Source organism: Centropristis striata, chromosome 1, assembly GCF_030273125.1.
Source record: "Centropristis striata isolate RG_2023a ecotype Rhode Island chromosome 1, C.striata_1.0, whole genome shotgun sequence".
Lineage (NCBI taxonomy): Eukaryota > Metazoa > Chordata > Actinopteri > Perciformes > Serranidae > Centropristis > Centropristis striata.
Window position 1 is genome coordinate 31,291,934 of NC_081517.1, and position 26,077 is coordinate 31,318,010.

Sequence of the window (26,077 nt, forward strand, 5' to 3'; positions counted from 1 at the left end):
GAGCACCGAAGCGGTACTTTTTGATTTCTCATGTTTACACCATCGACAGTGGTTTACACTTAGCAGCCAAAATAATTCAGTCTACGGCGGCGCTTGTTTTCGCTCAACCCTTCCCAACCCTTGATACGGATTGTTAAATGTAGTTTATAAACTCGAGTCAAGTGTCAAACTGATGTCATGTTAATGATCGTCCAGCTAACGTTACTCACGCATTTGTCAAAAACAATACAACTTCTCCAGCATGAGCACCTCAGGTCCTCCCGGGAAAAAGAAAAGCTACATGGGGCAGCACCAGATCAAGAACAAAAAAGGGTAAGTTGAAGTCACAGTTTAACTTAATACTGTTGGCTTATTTAGAAAAAATAAGAATCCCTCCTGTTGCCTGGAGACATCTTATAATCTTTGTAGCCGTTCTGTCAATAAACGTCAGTCTTAGCGGTGGTGAACTTACCTTTTTGACAGTTTCCAAGCACCTGGTGAGCCACCAGACGGAGACAGGCAGAAAACCCATCACATATCAGGCAAAATAAACACCAGTAAAGACAGCCGCATGGTGAGTTTGACAGCTTGAGAGAGAACTTTTCTCCTAGTAACTCTTTATGTCACCTACGATCCCCTTCCACATCAACATAGATCACACATGACATGTATTCATTTCTATTTTTAGGATGGAGGAGCAGTGTTTCCTCTGGGAGAGTCCACATTAGCTCTCGATGAGGAGATGCTGCAGATGATCGAAGCTGTAGACCCAGTGAAGCCTGCAGCTAACAATGTATGCCCGACAACAGCAGACAGAGCTGCACATGAAGCAGCACCATCATCATCTGTCTATGCTGACAAAGCACCTCAGTCCACAGGCCCAGGAGCCCGCAGCACCCAAGACATAGTCCATGGGCGTAGTGGTGTTAATAAGAGACCAGGATTGAGATCTGACTGTAAAGACCTTGCACAGAGGCTTCTCTTCAGTGAGGACTCTGAGGAGGCGGAGCAGTCTCAGAGGGGCCCGGAGAACATCCAGCCATCAGTAGCCCCGCCCTGCATTAATGTTTTATCCTGTCAAGAAATAAAAAAAGTTCAGCAAGAAGGCAGCTCTACCAAGTAGGTCTTTACACAATATTACCCAACTTTTATTTTTTTGGATTACCTGCTTTTGTTAACAAATGTGCTTCTTACTTTATTTCAGTAGACAAACACCTACATCCAGAAGAAAGAGCTCTCCTTGCGGCATAGACATAAATGGGTCAAATATGAATGCTGATCCACCTCCGAATGCATCCAGGGACTACATCTTGTTCAGCCCCACCCGCCTCACTGCTGCCATGAAGAGGGCCAAACTCCAGCAGTCATTACAGAATCAGTCTGCCTCTGTGCTCACCGTCCCCAGCGGCTTGGACCTCAGCACTCTCAATGACACTTTACCTCAACTAGGTGAAGTACAAGTGTAAAACCTTCTTTAAGATTCATATATTTAGTTTTTCTTATTTCTCTGTGTAGTTGACTAATTCGACACCTTATTATGGGTGGATTTACCTGCAAAAACAAGCTGCTGAGCCCTGATCCCACTTTCTGTGCTTTGTAATCACTTCTCTACACTGTAGCAATGAACCTGAAAATGAGAATAATATGTCCCCTTTAAGACTCACCAGTTTAATTTATTAACACAGGTAATAGGATTTTTTTCTTCTACGGTAGGTATTGCCTTGTGTGTTCCAGCGGGGCAAGCTGAAAAGCTTCTGTTATCCAGTTGGGGTTTACCAAAACCTGTCCTGGAGCGCTACCAGAAACACGGAGTGACCCACATGTTTGAATGGCAGGCTCAGTGTCTCACTGTAGGACAGGTGCTGCAGGGGGGTAACCTGATATACTCTGGTAAGAAAACAAACCGCTTCCTATAAAGTAATTCACAGAGTCAGTCATTGTTTGGGTTTTTTTCAGCTTTATATTCCTTGTTTTTCAGCCCCGACCAGTGCTGGAAAAACTCTGGTGTCAGAGCTGCTGATGTTGAAGCGTGTGTTGGAGACGAAAAGAAAAGCTCTCTTTATTCTGCCATTTGTCTCTGTGGCCAAAGAGAAGATGCACTACCTGCAGGTGACAGAAACGTACATGCATGTGGACACTGCATTGTGTGTCTGTTAATACATCTAACACACTTGTACCTGTGACCCTGTAGAGTGTATTTGAGGAGGCGGGAGTTCGTGTGGAGGGATATATGGGCAGCACCTCAGCTGCTGGAGGGTTCACAGCGCTGGATGTGGCTGTTTGCACCATAGAAAAAGCCAATTCTCTCATTAACAGACTCATAGAAGAGGACAATATGAGTCTATTAGGTAATATACCGGGGATATCTGTGTGCTTTCTCAAATATAAAACAGAGTCTCAGTTTGAAAGGTGTGTTATTTTTGTACTACTAGGTATGGTGGTGGTGGATGAGTTGCACATGGTTGGAGATTCTGGAAGAGGATACCTGCTAGAGCTGCTCTTAACCAAAATCCGCTACATTGCACAGAAGCAGAACACCACTGGGTTTGTGTCCGTTAGTTTGTCTGTTTGTTTTGTGTAACAGATACCGTGTACAGAAATCTAAGTTCTTCTGCTATTAAAGTGAGCTATTTTTTTTAATGCATTGGAGATTTTGGACTATTTTGCTTCAATAACTTGTCTTATTTCAGGCTTGGGGAAAATGATCATCCAAAATACACATTATGGGGTTTATTTTGCTCTACTTTGTTTATTTGCATCCGTAAATTTCTCCTTAAATTACCAGAATTGAATGCCTTATTTGCACATTTAAACGTAACATTTTCGAAATACAAAATGTAATACAATAAATCGGTTCCTTAATGTAACTAACTCTTTCATGTCTTCTCTTAATCTGTGCAACTGTGTCCGCAGGTCTCTTTCTGAGGGTGTTCAGATCATCGGTATGAGCGCCACCCTGCCTAACCTCTCCCTCCTCGCCAGCTGGTTGGGTGCAGAGCTTTACCAGACTGACTACAGACCCGTACCCCTGCAGGAGCACCTCAAGGTGGGCTGCAACATCTACGACAAGAGCCTCTCTGTGGTCCGGCAGTTTACCCCTGCACTCCACATTAAGGTAACTGAGAGTGCAGCTCAAATATCATCCAGTGTGTTTGTTATCATGAATGATGCCTAATCTCAAGACATATTTAATATTGCATATCGTATTCAATACATAACAATAACAATAAAGAACAATTGACAATGACAATAAACCCAAATAGTCAACACAACAACTGCCGTAAATTTGCAAGTGATTAGGATGAATTGTGAGCAGATTATTTCCTGTGAATATTGTGTCAAAGATGAATTATTTAAGGAATTTTTAATACAATTTTCAGTCTATTTATTGTTTTTTTTAACAATCATCCATACTTTTTCTGCCTGGCGCTGAGCCATCATTCTATTAGCTTTTTTGGTTGTTTTACCTGCATACCTTTTTAGAGCTGCCGCCTCTTAGTTGATTAGTCGACTGATAGGTCATCCAGTAATATGACCATGTGCTGTGTGTGTGATGGCTGTGATAATTCATGAAGGGTGATGACGACCACATAGTGAGCCTGTGCTATGAGACTGTGAGAGAGGGCCGCTCTGTGCTGCTGTTCTGCCCCTCAAAGAACTGGTGTGAGAAACTGGCGGACAGCATCGCCAGAGAATTCTACAACCTCAGACGCACCGGTAAGTTATGTGCATACTTTGTTTAATCGTGAGATCAAGTCCAACTCTAGGTTTTTCTAAAGATTGTGTTAAGTCTAGATTCTGTTGTCATCCTTTCAGATCGTCAGGGCGAATCGGAGCCTCAGCCGGTGTGTTTGGATCAGAAGGGACTCGTGGATGTCATAGCCCAGTTGAGACGAACTCCAGCTGGTTTGGACCCCATCCTCCAGCGAACTGTGCCGTGGGGGGTGGCCTTCCACCACGCAGGTGAACACACTCACACAACTGCTTCTTTGCCACAAAAAGCTGCGCGCTAAATTACTTTGATTTTTGAGTATATAAATGAGATAACATTTTTCTCTGTAGGTTTGACATTTGATGAGCGCGATGTGTTGGAGGGAGCGTTTCGCCAGGGCATGGTCAGAGTCCTGGCTGCCACCTCTACCCTCTCTTCAGGAGTTAATCTCCCGGCTCGCAGGGTCATCATTCGATCACCTACCTTTAATGGACACTTGCTGGACCCGCTCACGTACAAACAGATGGCTGGACGAGCGGGGAGAAAAGGAGTAGACACTATAGGTATGCATATGTAAGTTGAAAAGTGAATTGATAAACAATCTGTCCCTTGGCCTGACATCATTGTGTTTTTCGCCTTTTTAAGGTGAGAGTGTGTTGGTGTGTAAGGAGGCAGAACGTCAGAAAGGTATTAGGCTTCTTAAGGGAGCTCTTCAGCCAATCAGTAGCTGCCTGGTTAGGAGGGAAGGAGAAGGCGTCACCACCAGTATGCTGCGAGCCATCTTAGAGGTTTGACTCATTTCTAAATGAACTCAGCATCCACTAAAATTACTTACACAGAGTTTGTACAAAGTCTTAAAAGATGGAAAATGTTTAATTTTGATTGTTTTGTTTTCAAGGGAAGAAGATGCTTGAATTGAAATATACTTCTTCAAAACACTGTCACACTGTCCCCTTACTGCTGGAATATTTCATGAACGTGGTCTATCTTTCTTAAAGAAAAGTTTTCTCATCCAGTGGAGGTCATAGTCAGATCAGTTTACCTCCATCATTGTTTTTTGACCCTCATTTGAATCATCCAAACTTGCAGATCATTGTTGGAGGTGTAGCCAGCACTCCACAGGATGTGAGGTCATATGCTTTGTGCTCACTGCTGGCTGCCAGCACGAAATCTGACGGCAAAAAGGAATCAAATGAAGAGACTAAGAAAGGAGGCATTGAGGCCTCTGTTGAATGGCTGATGGAGAACGAATTTATCAGTATCCAGAATGATGGACAAGGTACCGCCACTTAATTCAGATTGGAACAGGTTTTTGTAAGAATAATGCAAGCATTTACTGTATTCATGCATCATATTTTTGTTTCATTACAAAGTTTATAAGCCAGAAGTTCCAATTTAACCCCTTTCTATCACAATAACTGCTCTATATCCTCTGCTGTCTCATCCAGAGGAGCGCTACTGTCCGACTCAACTTGGTGCTGCCACCCTTTCCTCCTCCCTCTCTCCTCCTGAGGCTCTAGGAATATTTGCAGATCTCCAGAGAGCCATGAAGGGATTTGTACTGGAAAATGATTTGCACATTCTGTATCTGGTACAAATGCACATATCTTATATTATTACTTGTATAATAGCTTTCTGTTTATTCATTCCTGAACCCCAGTAACTGTCCAAAATTTCCCCCTCAGATTACCCCGTTGTACGCAGAGTGGACTACCATAGATTGGTATCAGTTCTTCTGTCTGTGGGAACAGCTGTCGTCATCGATGAAGAGGGTCGCAGAGCTGGTGGGCGTCCAGGAAGGTTTTCTGGCAAGATCTGTCAGTGGCAAACTCGTCGCCAAGACAGAGAAGCAGCGTAGACAGATGGCTATTCATAAACGGTAATGCTCATATTTCTGTAAATGACACATATCATATCAAAGTTTCACCTTTTATGTGATTTCTTTTGTTCATGAAGGAATCCAAAATAAGACAATTATAACTTTGATAACACCTCTTTGCAGGTTTTTCACCACTCTTGTGCTCCAGGATCTGGTGAGTGAGGTGCCTTTGGGAACAGTGGCATCCAAATACAACTGCAACCGTGGGCAGTTACAGTCCCTCCAGCAGTCTGCTTCTACATATGCAGGTACTTGTTTAAGAGCAAGCTTCTCTTTCCAGCACAGGACATGTAACACTCCAGGATATACCGACCATGGGACTTCACAAGTCCTCTCACAGTAACTTGATGCAAGCTGCAGGGGCACTTTAAGACGGATATACAACCTCAACTTCATTCCATTAGCTGATGTTTGAGCATCTACACGCTTCCTTCAGAGTCATGTAAAGTGCTCATGCATCTTGTATCAAGTTACTGTGAGAGGACTTATGAAGCCCTGTTGTGATCCAGACTCTGTGGGTGTGTGCTCTGGACAAGTTGTCTGGGTATATATCTAATTATAGTGCTTATTATCAGTGTAAACACAGACGAAGAAAACCAGAACCAGAACCAGAGAAAACCAGAACTATAAACCGTAGCAACATTTTTTTTAAATTCAGTGACTCTAAATCATACACTCAGTGGTGCAGAAACACTCTCTGCCCTCCCTTCAGGTATGGTAACAGTGTTCTGCAAGCGTCTGGGCTGGCACAACATGGAGCTGCTGCTGTCCCAGTACCAGACCAGGCTGAGCTTCGGAGTCCAGAGGGAGCTGGTCGACCTTGTCAGGGTTTCCCTCCTGAACGCAACACGAGCCAGAGCGCTGTACGCACAAGGCCTCTGTACTGTCGCTGAACTAGCCAGGGCTACTGTAGCTGATGTGGAGAAAGCCCTGAGGAATGCGGTCCCATTCAAGAGGTAGGTGTCTGTTTCTTTGCATGTATGTGTGTGCTATTATAAATTAATATTAAGTAAACACGGTTGGAGGCTCATTGCAGCACACATGCTGTTCCAAATGAATTGCCAGCAGCTGATGCCGAGTTCACACTTTACCTCTGTAGCTCTGCTTTTCCACTCGCTGCCAGTTTTTTAAGCTTGTCAACAAAAGCCCAATTTATATATATATATATATATATATATATATATATATATAGTGCCAAAATGCATTGGTAATTAAATAATTACATTAATTCAATCAAATAATTAAGTTGATCTTAATTGATTTTTTTTTATTGAGATGCACCTGTATAACCAACCTCTTTTTTTTTTTCAAAGTCAAGGAGATGAAAGCAGGTACATTTCCATGAACTCCTCTTAAACTCTGAGCTTGCTTAAGTGCAGCTGTAGCACCAGCACAACAAACTATAATCTCCCTGAAACATGACCCCAGACAAAAAGAAAATGTTCTGTCTGTCTGTCTTTCTCAGCTCGAAGCGTGCGGTGGATGAGAGCGAGGTGGAGGCAGCAGAGAGACGGAGCCTCCGCTGCGTTTGGGTCACTGGTGGTCGGGCCCTGACAGAACAGGAAGCTGCTGTTGAGATTGTTTCTGAGGCAAGGCTTCTCCTTCAGGAAGACTTGGCCAGGTTAGGAGTTCAGTGGGACCCGACAACACTTCCTCCCGGGGCTCGTGCTGTAAACAGCCCCGATGACTCAGACACCTCATCTGCCTCTAATCTCAGCTCCAATGAAGCCCGGGTCGACAACAATAAAGATCACAGAGAAGGAGACCGGGTCAGGAAAAGTGAGAATAGAGATATTAACCAACATGGAGAGGAGAAAAAAGAACAGAAACATGAGGAAGAGGTGTCTGAAAAGAAACTGGAGAAAACAGGAGGGGAAGTCAACAGAGAGCGAGGGAAATCAAAGCCTGAAAACAGAAAATTGGAGGAGCACAGAAAAGTAGACAGGACAGAGCCAGAGAGGGGACAAACGGACAAGAAAGTGCAAATGGAAAGAAGCAAAGAAACACAAAACGACGAGGCAAATAAAAAATTATTAATGTCAAATGATTTAGAAGATCCAGATGAAAAAAGAGACACACAAAGTCACACAAGGTCAAAGCAAGCACGGGAACAATGCAAGAAAGTAGAGCCAAAAGAAGGGGAGACAAGTAAAGGGATCGTCTCAGTCAGACCAGAGAGTCATCAAACAAATGCTCCTGTTCCTGAAAGGAGCCTGACACAGGAATTAGCTGAAATTGTATCCAGCCCGCTGCTTAAACCAGCGCCACGTCCACAGCCCTCTCCTTCCCCAATGCCTCCGCCTCGGTTTAGAGCTCCGATATCTCGAGCAGAACAAGACAGGGCATCAACAGGAGCTGGTGCCACGGGGCTTGCTGCCTCACCTGTGAATCCAGGCAGTCTGAAGCACTCGAGAGCCTTAAGTAAAGTCCTCCACTCTATACAAACTGACAAAAGTATACAAGATAATTTGGAGACTGTGCAGACATCAAACTCAAAACCCTTGGTGGTTTCTCCAGTGCAAAATTCAGCCCCTGCAGGCCAGGTGCCAACAACAGTTCAAGTTCCCAGCCCTGTGCAAGAAAACCCTCCCTGTGTTTCTACACCTACTAATGCAGAAATGTTAGACTCTCCTCCGATTGTCTCTCCTGCCTCTATTCCCTTATTCTCTCCTGAGGCCAAAAGAAGAAGGATGGACAGCGGAGAGGCGGATAAGTTTTCATCTCCTAAACTGTACGCAGAAAAAGAAGAAGCTAGAGTTAAAAAAGGAGAGGAGAGTTTCGGTGACAGCTTTGAATTGGACACTCAGACAGAAAGAATCATTGCTCAACAGGCATGTCAACACAGAGATGGGAATGATGGAGGTATGAGTCAATCAGTAGAGACAGAGACGATAAGAGGGGAGCAGATAGAAGCAGCTGTAGAGATAAATAAGGACACAAATGAGGGAAGTACCAGGCTTGAAGCTCCTGACAATGCATGTCCCAGATTTAATATTTCTCTCACAGACAGCCAGATGGAGCTTATCCTGGACACCAGCCACCAGGTGAGTGACAAGAATCAGCCATTATGTTCGGATTATAAACATATTCATACAATTTTTGATGTTTTTCAGATTTCTCCTGACCCAGGTGGCGATAATATAGTTGAAGATAAAGATGAAGATGCCAATCAGGCTGCCTCAGAGAGTTTTAACAGAAGCAGCAGCTTCCTGTTCGACAGTCTGTTCGACGGCTCCCTGCTGGCTGGTCTGAGCCCACACCAGAGTCTCAACCAATCGGATGAAGAGGAGCCTGCTGGCCAGGAGATCAGGGACCCTTTTCCATCGACCCAGGAGCGCAGACGCAGCGAGCTTCTCGCCAATCAGGAGGCAGAAAAGCAGGAGGCGGTCCAATGGAGCGAGTCCTCCTTCAACCTGTCAGAGTGGGGCGACTCACTGCTGGTGGGCGAACACTTTCTGGAGAGGCAGAGCTTGCTCAGACACACAGAGAGGGCTCAAGAAGCCGATCATGAAGCCCAGCTACCAGACACAGACAATGTTCTGGCTGAGGGGCAGCTGTCAGAATCACAGCCTCAACCTGGTCAGATACAGCCACAACCCACCACTACAACTTCTAAAACTCAAAAAAAGCACGACAAAGATAAAGACAGCAATAATCAAGGCCCTACACACAATATTATACCGGATAGTAATGCACAAAGTGACAATAAAGAAGGCAGGAGACAGGAAACGATGAGTGAAGAGGGTGAAAATGCTGTTTCTAAACACCCACAAGTTCAGAATGCACCTGAAAGCTCTTTCTATTGCAGCCCTGGTTTGCAAGAGATCTTTGACCGCTGGCCTAGTATGTCTGACCAGCCCTGGCAAAACACCACAACAGGCCACACGGCTACTCACACACTCATGAATGCTGCAAATACAACAGAAGATCCGGATCTACCTCAGGTGGTTAGAAAAGGGGGAAAGCCAAATGCTGAAAATGATTCTGGAGAGAAATGTCCCTCAAGACGTGACAGTGAGAACCCAACAGAGAGACCAGAATCTGCTGGTGATCTTATTCCCCCGACTCAGGAAACACCACCTGTCACACCCAGAGTAAAACTGACGACCTCATCTGTCCAGTCTCCTCTCATCGCTCAGCCACTCAAGCAGTCGACTCCTTCAACTCTCCTGCCACAGAAACCAGCAACCACAAAATTTCCCAAATCTAATTTATCAGAAGCTGCTGCTGATCAGAAACAGCCTAATCCTACATCAGATCGCAGCCGCGAACACCAGCTGGGACAGAACACAAACATTGTTCCACACTCGAGTTCAAAAACAAAACCGCTGCTGCACATTGAACAGAATCTCAGCCCTCCCCGAGACCATGCTTCTCTGACTTCCCCCCAACCGAGGCTCCCCTCTGATGCAGAATCACCTGTGACCGATGAAGGATTTACTCTTCAGCTGTCCCAGGATGCATCACTCTCTGCCAGCAACTCAGGAACCTTCACCATCATAGACGTGGCAAGTGACAGGCACCTCTTTTGCACTTTTATAAATGAGTGGAAAACAAAGGAGCGGTTCTCTCTGGCTTTGGCCTGTGAAAAGAGGGAGCACAGATCACAGCCTGAGGAGGAAATAGGAGGGAAACATAAGAGAGGTAACTGATACACACAGATCAAGGGACATTACCTTGCAGAATGTGATATTGAGAATCTTTCTTCTTGCATTTGTGTTATTGCAATTTTTATATACAACACAACTCATATTTATAAGCAAACCTGTGTCGTTTGCATTCCCCTCATCCATGCATATGTTTCTGTGCAGCATCAGCAGCTCATCAGAAGCTCCACAGGGACGATGGGTTTCCAGTAAGAGACAGTGATGGACTTGTGTTGATTGGACTCTCTGTCTGCTGGGGAGCAAGAGATGCATACTACATGTCTCTGCAGAAAGAGCAGAGCAAAGGTATACACACACACACACACACACACACACGCGCGCACTGTATGCAAAAGCTAACTCCTAAAGTGTTTCCTTAGTTCAGCTGTCTGTCACCCTTCAGGCTTGAGCTCCAGCCTGGCCCCTCCTCCATTGGATGAAGATTTGTCGGTAAGTGAGAGGCTTCAGCAGGTGAAGACCTGTCTAAGCAGGTCACCTGCGGGTCATAGAGGAGGTGTAGTTGTCACGTATGACATCATCCAGGCGTACAAGACGCTAGTCCTGAGCTGTGGCATCAGCTTGGAGGGAAACTGCGAAGATCCCAAAGTGAGTCATTTTCATAATAATAGAGCACGTAGATAGAAAATCCGATCTTGGTAATTATGAGTAAGCTGTTGCATGTAAAGCTTCTTACTGACACATTTCTTACTTTGTAGTACTGCATTTAAAGTGACACTGTGGAAGGCAGCAATAGAATTGAAAAAAAAGTTATTGATCAGAACCTTTGCTGCATGATATTTCATCAATGTGACCCTGTTTTGAATGTCTGCTGAAGGTTGCATGCTGGCTGATGGACCCTGGCAGTGAGGAGAGGACTCTGCCCAACATGGTGACTGTCTACTGTCCTGAAGATTTACCTCTGCTGGAAGGACTCGGGAACCCGCATGCACACTGTCCTCGTGTCAGGGCAGCGACCAAGAGCGTGCTCGTACACTCTGTCATGAAACACCTCACTGGCCTGCTAGAGAAAGACGGCTTGCTTGGTATTAAGAGCAAACATACACTACTGCTCAAAAGTTTGGGGTCACTTAGAAAATGTCTGTGTTGTTTTTCATGAAAACAAACTGTTTTATTTATGAAATGAGTTTCAAAATATAGTAAAAATATAAAAGAGAAAATATAGTAACGACATTGACAAGGGTAGAAATAATAATTTTAACTTGTACAAATCTCCAACTTTACCTCTAGATACTCAGCTAGCCTGAGGAAGGATCATTTTATTGCCTCTCAAATAAGCACAAAACAGTTTTCAGCTGTGCTAAAATAATGCAGAGGTGTTGAATGATCAATCAGCCTTTCAACAATATAACGTGGATTAACACAATGGGCCACTTGAACACATGAGACTGTATGTCTGTTATTTTAAATTTTTAAAACTGTGCTTTTCTTTAAACCCCCCAAACTTTTGTACACTCATACAATATTTCCACAGTGGGGTGAACTGTAAACATTAGTGATCTAAGCATTGTTTGATGGTTTTGTATGTGTGTCAGATTTTTTTAGGAGCACAGAGATGCCCTCCCAGGTGTGTTTGGCTCTGTTGGAGTTGAATGGAGTGGGCTTCAGTGTTGAAGAGTGTGAAAGACAGAAACACGTGATGCAAGCCAAACTCACAGCGCTGGAGTCTCAGGCTTACACTCTGGCCGGACACAGCTTCTCCCTCACCAGCATTGACGACATTGCACAGGTCCGACACATCTTCCTTTCCTAGCCATGTTTTTGAATGAAATTCCAAAATACTAAAGTACAACAAAGCACGTATGTGTGTACTGTAGGTGTTGTTTTTAGAGCTTCACTTGCCTCCAAACGGTGACGTGGGTGGATCTAAAAGTAAGAAGACTCTTGGCTACACCAGAAGAGGAGGCGGCAGAGTGCGACTTGGAAAGCAGTTCAGCACCACCAAGGTGAAACTACTTTGCATTGTATGAAATTCTTGCTGTTGTCATCAAGTGATTTCTCTGCCCTGGCAGATTTCCATGAACATCGTTCCCTGCTGCTATTCACAAGTGACCTCATGTAGGAAATGTTCCTGAACATTTCAGGGATAGACTACATGTGTGAAAGTTTAAACTGAATTGTGTTGATGCTTGACAGGATGTTCTGGAGAAGCTTCGCCCGCTGCACCCATTGCCAGGTGTGATTCTGGAGTGGAGGCGGATCACAAACGCCTTGACTAAAGTGGTGTTCCCTCTGCAGAGGGAGAAGCGGTACCACACCACACTGGCCATGGACAGAATCTACCCGATCGCCCAGACACACACAGCAACAGGTAACACACACACAGATGCTCAAAAACACCACTTGCAGCTGTCTTTACAATATGTAATGTGTTTCATGTGGACACATGATGTCGTACTATGGTGTAATTCAATTTTATTTGGAGTAAATCTAAAGTGTGCAGTGAGCCATCTCATTCTCATTCATTCATTGTCAGGTAGAGTGAGCTTCACTGAGCCAAACATACAGAATGTACCCAAAGACTTTGAGATCTACATGCCCACGGTGGTCGGGGAGAGCCCACCTTCACAAGACGGCTGCCACATGAACACTAAAACAAGGTAGGTCCACATCAGAGTTCACTGCACCTGATCTACAAGTGTGTGTGGCTCTCAAAGTGGGGGTAGACCACTAAGGGAGTACTTGAGGAGCTCCTTGTGTTTTCATGATTTAATGACACATAAAAATGTAAAATAAATTATAACCTACTCATAACTTTCACTTTATTGGATGAAACTGAAATTAAGTACATTCAGACTCATTCAGGCACACCAACTGTTTGTGATACATTTTAACCCTGCTGATTTAGAAAAATAGCTACTTTATATACTTCAATATTATCTTGTATTTCTAGCTGGAGCATGTAAACAAACAAAAGCCCTTATAGGTCTAGAATTCATGACTTAAGAACAGGTTAAAAAAAGTTTCTGCCAGTGATTTTCTTCTTTTCTCTTTGGTGAGGATCATTTCTCAATCTTTGCTTTTATAAAACTAATTTCAGCCACAAGAGGCGGAATCGCACCACGACCCCACATTCTAAATAGGACTAAAACACTTATATCACTTCACTGCAATACAAGTTTCACTTTTCTGTAAAGGGAATGTTGGTTTTAGACAGGGTTTAAAATTGAAATTGAACCTACAGTAGAAAATCATGATATTATACACAAGTTGCTGGAAGGTTTTTAAAGTGAAAAATGGATTTGTGTGGGTGGGAATGCATCAAATACCATGGGTTTTCTCCTGAGCTGAAAAGATTTGACCAAATAATACTTGCTCCGTTTTGTTACAGAAAGAAGAGACGGTCTGTGGTGCCTTCAGCTGCAGCTGGCCGTGCAGAACAAGGCCCGGCCTTCTCTGTCAGCATGAGACATGCCTTTATACCTTTTTCAGGTTACAATGATGATATAGTGGCTTTGTGTAGGTGATCACCTTTTCTGTTTATAACTCTGTCTCAGACTGTTCTAACAGCTGTGTCTTTCTGTGCTGCGCTGTAGGTGGGATGATTTTGGCAGCTGATTATTCTCAGCTGGAGTTGAGAGTTTTGGCTCACCTCTCCAAGGACCAACGCCTTCTGCAGGTCAGTAAATCGCAGGGAAACATCCCATAACAAACCACAGTAAACAGATAAAACAAATGATACACTGTGCATCGCCAGGTGCTGAATGGAGGAGCAGACGTGTTTCGCTGCATCGCCGCTGAGTGGAAAAGCATCGACCCAGAGTCTGTGAATGACAGCCTCAGACAACAGGCGAAACAGGTACAGAGAAGCAGGAGAGACACGATGACATGGACACATGCATTCTCACTGGTGTGTTTTTATCTTTGCAGATTTGCTATGGCATTATCTATGGGATGGGGGCCAAGTCTTTGGGGGAGCAAATGGGAGTGGAGGAGAATGATGCAGCCTGCTACATAGAGAGCTTCAAGGCCAGATACAAAGGTATACACTGCTCTTTAATTCTCATTATCTTATGGGCCCAAGTACCTAAATTATGTGTAGTTAGTGTAACTAACACTTACGGATTTTACTGCCACTGTACGTGGCAGTAAAATCCAACATATATTGATGGATCATTGAAGAGGCCAGCTGGGATCGGCTGGAGCCGATCCCAGCTGGCAAGAGGCAAGGTTCACCCTGGACAGGTCTCCAGACTATCACAGGGCTGACACATAGAGACAGACAATCACGCTCACAATCACACTCTCATTCACTCCTACAGGCAATTTAGAGTCGCCAATTAAACCTAAGTGCATGTTTTTGGGCTGTTGGAGGAAGCCAGAGTACCCGTAGAGAACCCACACTGACACAGGGAGAACATGCAAACTCTACACAGAAGAGCCGCAGGCCGGAATCGAACCGGCCACTCTCTTGCTGTGATGCAAGAGTGCAAACCACTACAGCCTGTAAAAGAGGGTACAATCATTGAAAAAAAAAAAAGACTGGAAAGAGAAACTGAACATCAGTGTCTTGTGTTGTGTTTCAGGAATCAATGTTTTTCTTAAAGAAACTGTGAAGAACTGTATAAAGAACGGCTATGTTCAGACTCTGATGGGCCGCAGAAGATACCTGCCGGGGATCACTAATGCAAATGTGCACATCAAAGCACATGTAAGCATTCTCATCCATCACCACTTACCGGAATGTATTTGTAAGCTGTGCAATGTGAACTAAAAGTGCATTTAAAAAAAAAATTAATTCCATAACTTCTGTAGGCAGAGCGTCAGGCAGTGAACACGACTGTGCAGGGTTCAGCAGCAGACTTAGTTAAACTTGCCACCGTCAACATCCAGAAACGACTACAGAAAACATATCCTGCTGCTCCACTCTCTCACCAGCACACACACTCAGGTGACCTATCCTCAATCTTCTGTTTCCATACTGTATAAACGCCACATGCAGAAGGAGATAACTAATGCATTGTTTCTAAGTCTGTAAATCAATCATGTCTAACGGTGTCCGTTATATAGCCAGCAAGCACCGCAGGGTGGGGACGTCTCACCTCAGAGGAGCCTACTTCGTCCTGCAGCTGCATGATGAGCTCATCTATGAAACTACAGAGGAAGACCTCATACAGGTAGAACATTTTTTACTTGGATTGTGAAACCGTCAGTAGTATAGAACGCTGCGGGGATGATGTATTTTTGTCGGCTAACCTGGAAGTTAACCTGTTTCCCTCGACAAGAAGCCAATGGGAGATTTCCATTGGATTTTGGGTAATTGCAGAAAAAAAAAGCTCTGTGGCAAACAAAGGTTGTAATATACATGTTTTGTTCAGCAAGATAATCTTTACAAATGAAAACTGCTTTAATGATTCCTGAAGCGTATATACAATCTTCAGATTCCCCAACTCTGCCTGTGTTTGGCATGATGAAATACATAATATATAATATATAATATGCCACTTGTTAGCAAACATCTTCTTTAAGACGTGTAAAATTTAAAAAACTGGGAATTTTATTTCATGACGTGAAAACTAAATGTGAAAATCTCTTAAGCTTGAATCAACCACAGAACATATTTCACATGCCCCAAAAAAGCAATTGTCAATTTACAGATTTTAGGAATCATTCCTGCTGCACTGTTTTTGCTCAGCATTACAGGAAGAATGGTGCAGAGTAGATCTGCAAAGCTACAACACTGTGTGGTGATTTATTTATGGGTCAATAAAGCAGGCTAGACAGTTTTATGTACTGACTGAAGTATTATTTTACACTTTAAGAAAACAGAGCCATAATATGCTTCAATTAACAGTGACACGTTTGTAATTTGTTTTACCTTTTATAGGAAATAAGGGATTTTTACTTTAATGTAGAATTTTTAGCGTGGAGAAAGAGTAATATATTCTGCAAATTATGGCATTTCTCCATATTTTTTGTCTTTGGGTCAGGTTGCTCAAATAGTAAAGATGGAGATGGAGTCGGCAGTGAAACTGTATGTAAAACTGAAGGCCAAAGTCAAAGTGGGACCCAGCTGGGGCAACTTGGAGGACTTTGATATCTAATGTGAATGTTTTGAAGATTAATATATAAATGACTTACATGAACTTATTGCTTAAGGCTCTGTAATATGTTTATATGATTGTATCATTTGTACTAAAAATATTTTTTATTCATTCCATTCACAATAATGAAATGCAAAATTAATACATGCATATGTGCTCTAAATGAACTGAATGTATTATTTTATTCACCACTGTATAGTGTCACAAATCATACGTTTTTGTAAAAGTATAGAACTTTATTTACTGATATCCCAATAGTTGTCATGAAATTTTATGTAAGATGATTGAATGTAATAACTTGAAATGTCCAGTGCAACATTTTCATTATCTATTAGTGTGCTGGTTTATTTTGTGAATTGTTTACACTATGAAATGTCAGAATATTGTGAAAATATTAATATCAATACAACCTCCCAGAGCCCAACATGTACAGATGTCTCGTTTTATTCAAGAAACGTCCCAAACCCAAAGATATTTACCGGTAGCTGAAATCCTCTCAGCTGGAACAGGAGAATATTTGGCCTTTTTCACAAGTTATGCTTGAAGAATTGACTAAAACAATTGAACACTAATATTTTTCTGTTAAACAACTAATAGTTGTGTTGCATTTACAAAAAAGACAGAGCAGTTTTAGTCTTGAGGACATCCTGAAATCTCACATTTTATTGGACCATTGGTTGAACTGTCGGTCACAGGAACATACATCATTATCCTTGTCACACGTTAACACTGTTTTGTTTTACACTAATGACATTCGCTGCACAAGAAATGTTGTCAATTTGATATGACATTTTCTGTGCAAAGTGAAATTCACCACCTCTGGTTATTGGGGAAAAAAATAAATGTGGTCGAGGAAGCATTTTGTGTGACTTTAGTTTTAATTAACCTGTTAGTGGACTATCCACAGGTGGACAAAGAAAACATTTAAATGATGCCATTCAAAACTACATTGACTTTATTGCCAATATAAGCCAATGCAGGCTGTTTCAAAGACCTCTTCCACAATCTTCAACTGGAAGGAAACACACAAATGACTTACTTTAACACTTTTAGTATGATTTTTGTTCATTGTTGATTCACAATTAACCAGTGCACCATGACTCCACAGAGCTGATCAACACAGGCTCAGTTTGACACAAAAAAGTGACAAAAATGAGTAACAAGTAAATAAATACAAGTCATGGACACATTTATAAACAAATAAATTGTGAACAGCACAGATTTTGTTTAAAAAAAACAACAGATATTTTAAAACCGTCGGAGTGTGATCCCAGATGGTGGTACAGATGTTTCATGTCAGTCAAAAAAACCCAACCTTCTCTGTGTGAGAAACAGCCACTGAACTCATGACATTATCTAATGACAAACATATTGTTTACCCAATTGTGTTAACTGATGTCAATTCTGTCATTGAATATTTCACATGATAGGTACGACTAACAGCTTCTATTAGGTGGTGGTTTTACCCATAAAGTTAGGTGCAACACACAGCTGCTGCCTTATATGATGCATGTCAGTTGACAGGTGAGAAATGTAATAAAAATTCTGCTTTTCTGAAGCGTAGACTCATCAACAGGATAGTGGCATATCTCAAAGAATTGACGTGCATCATAACATGTGCTGCCAGCATGTGTTGCTCAATAATGTTTGGGTAATATCCATCCCCGTGATATAAATGTGTTTTTTATGAGGCAGTCAAAGTGATGAATCATCTGCAGACACAATGATAATCAGTATCTTTGGTGATTTTGTCATTGTCCACTGACCTTTTGCACATCTAAATTATAGAACAATTATTGGCTGGACCTGTTTCTATAAAGGGAGATGACCAACGCCTGGCAAACTCTGTGGTTGGCAAAAATTTCAAAGCCAATGAGAGGACTCTGAGGAAGGGGATATGATGCCAACTGTCCTGCCATCGCCTCCCTTTAGGGCCGAGCAGACTTAGAACAGAATGAGTCTAATGGGGTTGTGTGTTGGGAGGATGCAGGTTTCTGTAAACATAGGTTTTAGTCAGACTCACTGCCACAAACAAAAAAAGGTTATCAATTAAGGCATCGACACAGGCGCAGCTGTGCATTTCACGGGAGTAGAAAACAGAACGGAGAAAATATATGTACACAGGTACAGTTAAGTGCTACTCAAGCAGCCTCGTGTTGGCTAGATCTGGGACAAGAAAAACTGGGACCAGGACTGGCCTTTTTCTTGCTCCGTTACGTACAGGGGGGCTGGTGCTCTTGGCCCTGGCCCAGATTATTGGGGTACAACAATTTACATGAAAGAAGGGAATTAAGGACACAAGAGGTTTGTGGACGACATCTAGAAAGGTGTCATGGTGTCTCTCCATTGCGGCTGAAGAAGTACCTGACAGGAGGACCAGGGAGGTCATCGTCCCCGTCTGCCTCTGGAGCGAATGACACGGTGAGGTCAATGTAGCGGCGGTCCACTGGTGGTTTGATCAGTTTCAGCATCCTGAAGAGAGTCAGAGGAAACGTTAAATGTTGACTGGTTTCAAATGATGCTGCACCAAATAGCTTATTTTCTCATTAGTCTTTATCCAGCAATCAGGACTAAAAAAATGGGAGAATCAGGAGCGACTTACGTTAGTTTAAGTCTCTTTGAGTGTCCAGGCATCACAGGCACATAGAGCATCTTCACCCCATGGACGACCATAGTAGGTTCGATTCCATACTTTTCCTAAAATAAAAACACGAAATCATCAAAACAAAAACTAGGATGAACTATGAAGAATCATTGACAAAACTGAGATAGAAGTAAATGGCACCTCACCCTCACTGCATTCATGAAGTCAGAGAGAGTGAAGTCCTCATGACCAAAGATAGTCCAACAGTCCCAGATGGAGAAGTAAATGTTGTCCCTGGGAAAGAAGTAACGCAGCTGTCACTACATTACATTGTTGTAATAATGAAATATGGCTCAAGAACCTGCATTTGTCTCCATTTTGCTACTGTGATGGTGCAGTAAAAATGTGACAGACATTTTCAGTGCATCGGATTAAAACAGCGATATCATCATGCCAGTACAAAATAAAAGTGTTTTATCACTTTTAAGTAGAGTGATCGTGCTTACCTGATAAGTGTCTGTTTAACGGGGGCAGGCTCAGTGAGCACCACTACAGGGATGGCCAAGTTAAAGAAGCAGTTTTTGAAAGATTCAAATCCATAGCCTCCAATCACCTTGATTAGCTCGAGGGCAACCTGAACACATACAAATAATAATGCACAATTATGTATCTATATTTAATATTAAACAATAAAGTTAATTTCAGCAATTCAACCACACTCTCCAACATCTATTTAGATTGACAACATTATACTGTAAGTCAGTCAATCCATCCATCTGTCCTCCAGTCCAGATGTTAGGGTTGGGCCACTGGATTAAAATATTGGCTATCAGCAACTGTTTTTTCTTTGGGCAATTACCTTAATTTGAATGGTTTGCCTCAGAAGAATTAGTGAGAGCTCCGCAGTGAACCATGACTCAGAGACTTGGAGGTAATGACTCTTATCCCGCCAGTTTTACATTCAACTGCAAACCAGCACAAACCGAAAGACTACATGGGCCCACCACCCTCATTGAGGCATTGAGGTTAGGAACAGTGGTTAAGTTTGAACAAATTGACAAAGATACTGTTAATTCAGAAAAATCTTCTGTTCCTAAATTTAAATTTAAACAGAGAACATTAAACCAACATAACAAATTATTCATAAAAAGCATTTCCATCTCCCGTTTAGCACATTAACTATTTTTTCGAAAAAGACAGAAACCACCTCAAGCGAGCATAAAAACTTCAGCAGAAATTCATTAATGTAAACATGACTATTGACACCAAGTTAAACCATCAAAATGGCAAAATTCCAAATGTTTCTCACCAGTCCAGCCACAGCAGCTGTTGCCGTGGCAATAGCTGGAATGATCTTGCCAGCGATTCGTTTGGTCTTGAGTCTGTCAGCTGGCTCGATGGAGTACATCCTGGCTCTGAGGGCAGACGCTGATGTGACAAAGTCCATGTGGCCGTTGCCATCATCATCCTTTTCAAACAGCAGCGGACTCACCTGTAGCCTCTCTGCATGAAAAAAGCACAGAAATTATAAGTAATTATTACTTTTTAGGTTTTACAGTGTTTGTGACATAGGCTTAATAGGATGGGAGTTGTGAACCTGCTGAAACATTGTCAGTAGCAATGGCCTGCTCCAGCTGTGCTATGGCCTCCCTCTCCTCTTCACTGCTGAGAGGCATCTTTACTGATTCAGGTTTCTTTGCCGTCTCATCGGTCTCTATCCACTGGAAGAGACAGATCCACAACAAGATTAGGGTTTTTTTTTTTTTTTACTCAGATACAAATCAAGGACTGGATCGATGGAGATGCTTACTTTCTCTGAGGGCCTGTACTCGGGAATCTTGACATCTGAGAGAATCCTGGTCACTGCCTTTTCAGTGAGATCCTAAGTAAGAAGGAGAAGTTCAGTCAGTCAGTCAGTCAGTCAGTGAGTGAGTGAGTGTGGTTGAGAGAGTGTAAGCATGAGTGTCCCTGACGTACCTTTTCTGAGCATGGGATGTTATAAATTGCTGCAAAGAGCCGGGCAGTGCTGACGATGAAAGTGAAGTGCCTGATGGGGAAAGTGTAGGGTTTGGCAAGTTTAGATATGACAGATACAATACACGAAAGGCTGGAACTGTAACATAACAGCATACTCACAAAGGGTCTTTCAAGTCAAAATCAAAAGGTGCTGGAGGTCTTTTTGGGGACTGCCAAAACAAACCTAAGAAGAGTGAGAAAAAATCACCACATTATTTGCTTTTAAGTATTATTTATACTGTAGTTATGCATATTAAATTACCTAAATAATATATTTTTTTAGTGTTTGAGAAAAAAACAACATACTTCCATCTTTTAACCTTGTGTCCAGGGGGAAAGAATGCAGCAGTTGTAGTGCCTACACAGACACAAGATCAATATCATATTGTGGAGCTTGTACCAACACACATATACATATATTCTACGAAAGAAATGTGTATTTTCACCTTTCTCTTGAAATACTTCTCGAATTTCAGACGGGCAATAGCGATGCACTGTTCCCACTGGCTAGGCCGTTTGCTTAGCAGCTTAATGACCTGGAATGACCCCTCCAGACTTTCCCCCATCTGCATCCTCTGTAAAGACACAAAAAATATATAGTATTTTTTCCACTGCTGGCAAAGGCAAAGCTGACTTTGGTAAGTCAGAACAACATTTATGACATACAAAGTCTTACCTGTAGCACCGTTTCAGCCGAGGAGTGGGTCTGCCAGAACGAGTTGTATATGGAGGGCTTGTGGACAAACAAGTTCTCAAACTAGACAAGAAAATAGTTTGAAATTAGGACAGTACAGACACACATACTTTCAAAAATGATAAGGTAGGGTAAGATAAGTTGAGAAAATTGTTTTAAGCAAGCTGACCTTGTCTCTGGCCCATTGAATGGTGTGCTCTATGACAGAAGGAAAAGACTTGAGAGTGCAGAATGGGATCTCCTCTTCTGGGGGATCCCTCTGATGAGCAATGAAAATAATACATTTATAGTACAGTAAAGATTAAGGTCTAAACTAGGGTGAAAAGAATGCAAATATGGTCCCACACAAACAAACTCTCACATGGCTATTGTAGGACTCTGTCAGATTTGGCACAATAATTTCTGTGTGTCCTTTAGTTCCCATGGTGCCAGAGTCCAGGAGAGGTCTCTGAGTGGATAAACAGCGGCTGAAAATAAAATGCACGGAGAAACACAATATAAGTTGTTGGCCAAGTTAGTAAAGGTTTAAGGAAATGCATTCTCAACTCCTCCATTTGTGACATAAGCATGGGTTCACTTAGTTAAAATCGAACTACCGCACGGTGAAGGGGAAAGTAACAAAAAAGTAACTTTAATAATTGCACCGACCTGTCTACATATCTCCGGGCCTCCACGTTGTCCAGCGCGGTGACCACTAGGTTCAGGCGAGAATAGAAGGAGTCATTGTAGATGCTCTCAGTAGCAGGACACACCTTGTTGAGGTGAGCATCCACCTGCAGGTCTGGGTTGATGTCGTGAGTTGCTTCTGCAGCTGTGGTGCTCTTCGGCTTCTGAGACACGGGAAGAAAAAAAAAGTGTCAGTTTTTTATGGTGCGTGTGGTTGATTTCTTTTAACTCTGATTATAATCTGAGTCCTTTGAAATGAGTATCTGCCTTTCTATTTTTCCTGCAGAATACAGCAAGACTGAATTTCACTCACTGTAATAAAAGGCTCACCTGTATATGATGTGGTCTGAAGAGAAACTGCCGGTTGAGGTTGGACTTTTCTATAAGGTCTGGATCTGTGATGCATACCTGAGAAATGACCGATGCAGAGTACACCAGTGTCAATATATACATATCATCAAGCTATGGCATGTATTGCAATACATCAAGAATTAAAGTCAATGGGAGGAGAGGAAACGCAGAAAGAACGCCCCACCTCTCCTGAGCTCTTGGCCAATCCCACTCCAAGCAGGGCAAAGTTTTTCAGCATTTCACAGCCTATGGCCCCACAGCCCACCTGGAAGAGAAGACATTGTTGGGTTTATGTGGACATAAATCTTAAAATAATTAAATAAGAAAGACGCAAGTACTGCAAAGTCCTTACCATGAAGACCCTGAGCTTGTGCAGTTCTAGACACATTGATTCACCAATACAAGCTCGTAATCCATCATACCGATCACCCCGAGGGAAAAACTCCTCAGCAGAAACAGACTGAAGCGGCCTCACTACCTCGACAGCATCAAGATAAAACTAAACACAGAACAAACAGAGAAGGAGATTTAATAAATAGATAAGGACTTTTTTTTTTAAAGATGCAAAAATGGTGAACTTAATTTTAAAATGTAATGGTTTCCTTTGCTGTGTTGCAATGGTAAAAAAATGAACTATCAATGAGGACCATTTCACTTAACCTACCCATTGCTGCAGTGGCGCAAATTTCCCTGTGATGGCCTTTAGAACTTCCTGGCTGGCTAGACCTCCTACAGCTGCTGCTAACGGAGGAAGAGTTCCTCTCGCTGTTCTCGATAGCCAGCGCACCAACTCAGTATTCACAGAAGTCTAGAAAGAAATTAAAGAAAGGGAGAGATGTTGGGGCATCTGTGTGCATGCAACCATCCGTCAATGAGGACAAAAAACAAAACAAGGGGGACACAAAACAAAGTGCTCACTTGGTTCCTGAGAGTTGCATTCACTTCCTCGGTTAGCTTCAGTAAAACCTCAGCATCCTGTAAACACCTGATGACAGAAAAGTAAAACTGCTGATCGTGTATTTTGACACCTTAACACATTGAAATCCAAAGCCAGGACAAAATATATCCTCAGACAAGTAAAATATCGGATATAGACAGTAAAACGCAGAGAAATATTTGGTTTACCCAGTGTTAGGAAGTCTACTGTGCTGCTCCTGAAAAGTGTCCAGAGCCAACATGGCTGCATGGATCTGTAGAGGGGCCTGATGGGTAGATTTGAAAAGGGATTATGAGGAAAGTGCCTTACATGGCATTTGAGAACATATCAGTGTTGACTTAGTAATACTATTTGAGATATCTGGGCTTGCTAAATAAAAGAATAGGCACACAACTTAAGTATACTAAGAAGCAAGTGATTCTGGACTGCACTGGGCTGTATACATTAGGGCTTCCCCATATTATTTTAAATTTAAAATTGAACTATCATCCTTTTTGGTTTGTTTTCAGTTTAAGGATTAATGATTGAATATAAAATATGAAATAAATGTAAAAATAAAACAAGCAATTTGTTGTATATTAGCAGCACATTGAAAGCTGCAGAAAGGCAGAACTGAGTACACTTCACTATCCGGTTCTTTATGGTGAGTGCTACAATATTCGACAACGTTGTCACATATCTTCCTCGTGTGGTGCATCACTGGCTTTAAACTCTCACCTCTGGTTTACTGAAGTCTGCAGTCAGGACCTGAGGGTCACACAGCTGTCTCTCCATTGTCTCCTGAATATCATAAGTGGGCAAATGCAGAAACACACAGACATGCACATGTTAGATATGATTATGCAGAAATGTATGCATCTTTTTTTGTTCAACTATGATGTGTCTTGTTGATTTGGCGATGAGTCAACTTACAAATCTGAATGTCTTGGGGGTTTTCACCAGGACAAAGAAACCTCCATGTGCGTATGGTTGTAGTTGGGATGTGTCTCCTATTGCAAAACTGTGAGGGGAAAGGACTAATATCACACATTCAAAACAAACACACGCGCACACACACACACACACACACACACACACACACAAACAGACAGAAATGGCATATATTAGAATAATGCATGAATTTATTTCACCTTATTCAGAAAAGATCTCACCAAATCTGCTTATTCAAAATGTGGCAAAAAGTAAAAGACTCAGGATTCTATGTTTTACCTTAAATAAATATTAACCACAACCATATTCTAAATGCTAAATTATAATAATAAACTTGTTATTGATACTTAGTGTTAATTAAACTTAAAATGTTAAATATACTGAACATTATCGTTAAAGGAGAAATAATACCTGAAACCGGCCGTGCAGTGCCGTTGACTTCCTCCATGCCATGGACCTCTCTGAAGACAACACTCTGGCCTGTCTGAAGGCCGTGGGGTTGGTTGTCCATGCAGGTCACCACCCCAGGATTGTCCTGAAGGGTCCAAATCAACAGGAGATAAAATTGATTTGGAAAGACACTGCCTTTGTGGGGTCATATTTCCAAAGATAAATTATTATCACATTTCACAATTTTTAAAACGTCCAATAGGGAGAATGCCTGATGTGTTTTTACTACCTGAGTGATATTTTGGATGAAAATCTCCTTGGGCTCCTCTCCTGTGGGATCCGATACCTCAAACTCATCTCCAAAATCACAAAACACCCGCACACAGATGCCATATGCATCACAGCCAATAAACTGCAAAAGGACATTAGGGTAGAGCTGTTTACTTTATACACAGGCAAAAGGTTTGGTTAATATTTTACTGTCTAGTTTAGCCAATGCTCTGTAATGTATAACCATGATGGGGACTGTAGACTTACTCTGATAGGGGGTCGTTGTGAGTGGCAGAACTCATCCACTCTCTTCTGTAGGCTTAATCTGGCCTCGGTCAGAATCACACACTGGAAGAGAGAGCAGAACAGAAAAGAATGCAGATTGAAACCAAGGTTATCTTACATTAGGCTTGCTAATATACATTTTTATTTTTCTCTGACCAATAGCCAACGACCATAAACCCATGACATACAAGATTAGTGCCCTGCATGCAGGTGTGTTGTGGGTGAAGGGCCTGACAAGCCATCCAGCTGCGACAATAACTTGATGCACAAACAGGAAAACCCTTCATTTACCACCAGCTGCAGCTTATACACAAAACAGGCTGAATTCTCATTCATATAGTGGCATGTAATTGTCATGTAGTTCTCCATTATGAACGCTGTCATTAATGAAACATATAAAACATTTAGATCTGGCTCAACAAAGCATAGCCTAGACTACTGTAAGGTTAAGGCCCTCATTCATTTTATTGAAGGAATATATTGTATAGCCTTAACAAGAGATTTTTAACTGTTTAAGTGATGCTGGTCAAAAGCGACCCGGCCCCGGATAAGCGGAAGAAAATGGATGGATGGATGGATGGATGGATGGTCAAAAGTCTTATTGCCCCTTAATGGTTAAACATTAAATTATCCTACTGCAATATAATACCAAATGACAATAAGTCCAATAATGAAA

At 42.3% G+C, this 26,077-nt stretch overlaps 2 protein-coding genes across 3 annotated transcripts in view; one reads left to right on the plus strand and one right to left on the minus strand.

The window, feature by feature from the left end:
* Positions 1 to 16,702, plus strand: polq (polymerase (DNA directed), theta). Its single transcript, XM_059338245.1, has 35 exons — positions 1 to 312; positions 463 to 553; positions 668 to 1,098; positions 1,187 to 1,428; positions 1,693 to 1,869; positions 1,958 to 2,088; positions 2,171 to 2,327; positions 2,412 to 2,523; positions 2,893 to 3,094; positions 3,555 to 3,696; positions 3,796 to 3,942; positions 4,042 to 4,254; positions 4,337 to 4,479; positions 4,781 to 4,970; positions 5,140 to 5,282; positions 5,377 to 5,570; positions 5,694 to 5,818; positions 6,283 to 6,526; positions 7,036 to 8,614; positions 8,684 to 10,214; positions 10,382 to 10,522; positions 10,620 to 10,822; positions 11,052 to 11,259; positions 11,770 to 11,963; positions 12,052 to 12,180; positions 12,371 to 12,545; positions 12,711 to 12,834; positions 13,566 to 13,666; positions 13,771 to 13,853; positions 13,932 to 14,033; positions 14,105 to 14,216; positions 14,761 to 14,885; positions 14,990 to 15,125; positions 15,245 to 15,351; positions 16,165 to 16,702. The coding sequence occupies exons 1-35, from the start codon at positions 242 to 244 to the stop codon at positions 16,276 to 16,278; spliced, it is 8,319 nt and encodes a 2,772-aa protein (XP_059194228.1). The 5' UTR covers positions 1 to 241; the 3' UTR covers positions 16,279 to 16,702.
* uba6 (ubiquitin like modifier activating enzyme 6) overlaps positions 16,699 to 26,077 on the minus strand; it is a 12,185-nt gene continuing 2,806 nt past the window's right edge. For both annotated transcript variants that reach the window (XM_059338215.1, XM_059338224.1), the window contains exons 7-32: positions 25,384 to 25,464; positions 25,136 to 25,258; positions 24,868 to 24,991; positions 24,439 to 24,542; positions 24,244 to 24,306; positions 23,715 to 23,791; positions 23,508 to 23,574; positions 23,254 to 23,397; positions 22,942 to 23,088; positions 22,774 to 22,854; positions 22,569 to 22,646; positions 22,221 to 22,402; positions 21,934 to 22,039; positions 21,742 to 21,831; positions 21,555 to 21,635; positions 21,325 to 21,453; positions 21,185 to 21,236; positions 20,999 to 21,062; positions 20,840 to 20,909; positions 20,673 to 20,744; positions 20,460 to 20,583; positions 20,172 to 20,365; positions 19,369 to 19,496; positions 19,069 to 19,156; positions 18,881 to 18,975; positions 16,699 to 18,750 (exon numbers count right to left, since the gene is read on the minus strand). In XM_059338215.1, coding sequence (XP_059194198.1) covers positions 18,609 to 18,750; positions 18,881 to 18,975; positions 19,069 to 19,156; positions 19,369 to 19,496; positions 20,172 to 20,365; positions 20,460 to 20,583; positions 20,673 to 20,744; positions 20,840 to 20,909; positions 20,999 to 21,062; positions 21,185 to 21,236; positions 21,325 to 21,453; positions 21,555 to 21,635; positions 21,742 to 21,831; positions 21,934 to 22,039; positions 22,221 to 22,402; positions 22,569 to 22,646; positions 22,774 to 22,854; positions 22,942 to 23,088; positions 23,254 to 23,397; positions 23,508 to 23,574; positions 23,715 to 23,791; positions 24,244 to 24,306; positions 24,439 to 24,542; positions 24,868 to 24,991; positions 25,136 to 25,258; positions 25,384 to 25,464 — 2,706 coding nt within the window. In that variant the 3' untranslated portion in view covers positions 16,699 to 18,608. The remainder of the gene's footprint in view (positions 18,751 to 18,880; positions 18,976 to 19,068; positions 19,157 to 19,368; positions 19,497 to 20,171; positions 20,366 to 20,459; positions 20,584 to 20,672; positions 20,745 to 20,839; positions 20,910 to 20,998; positions 21,063 to 21,184; positions 21,237 to 21,324; positions 21,454 to 21,554; positions 21,636 to 21,741; positions 21,832 to 21,933; positions 22,040 to 22,220; positions 22,403 to 22,568; positions 22,647 to 22,773; positions 22,855 to 22,941; positions 23,089 to 23,253; positions 23,398 to 23,507; positions 23,575 to 23,714; positions 23,792 to 24,243; positions 24,307 to 24,438; positions 24,543 to 24,867; positions 24,992 to 25,135; positions 25,259 to 25,383; positions 25,465 to 26,077) is intronic.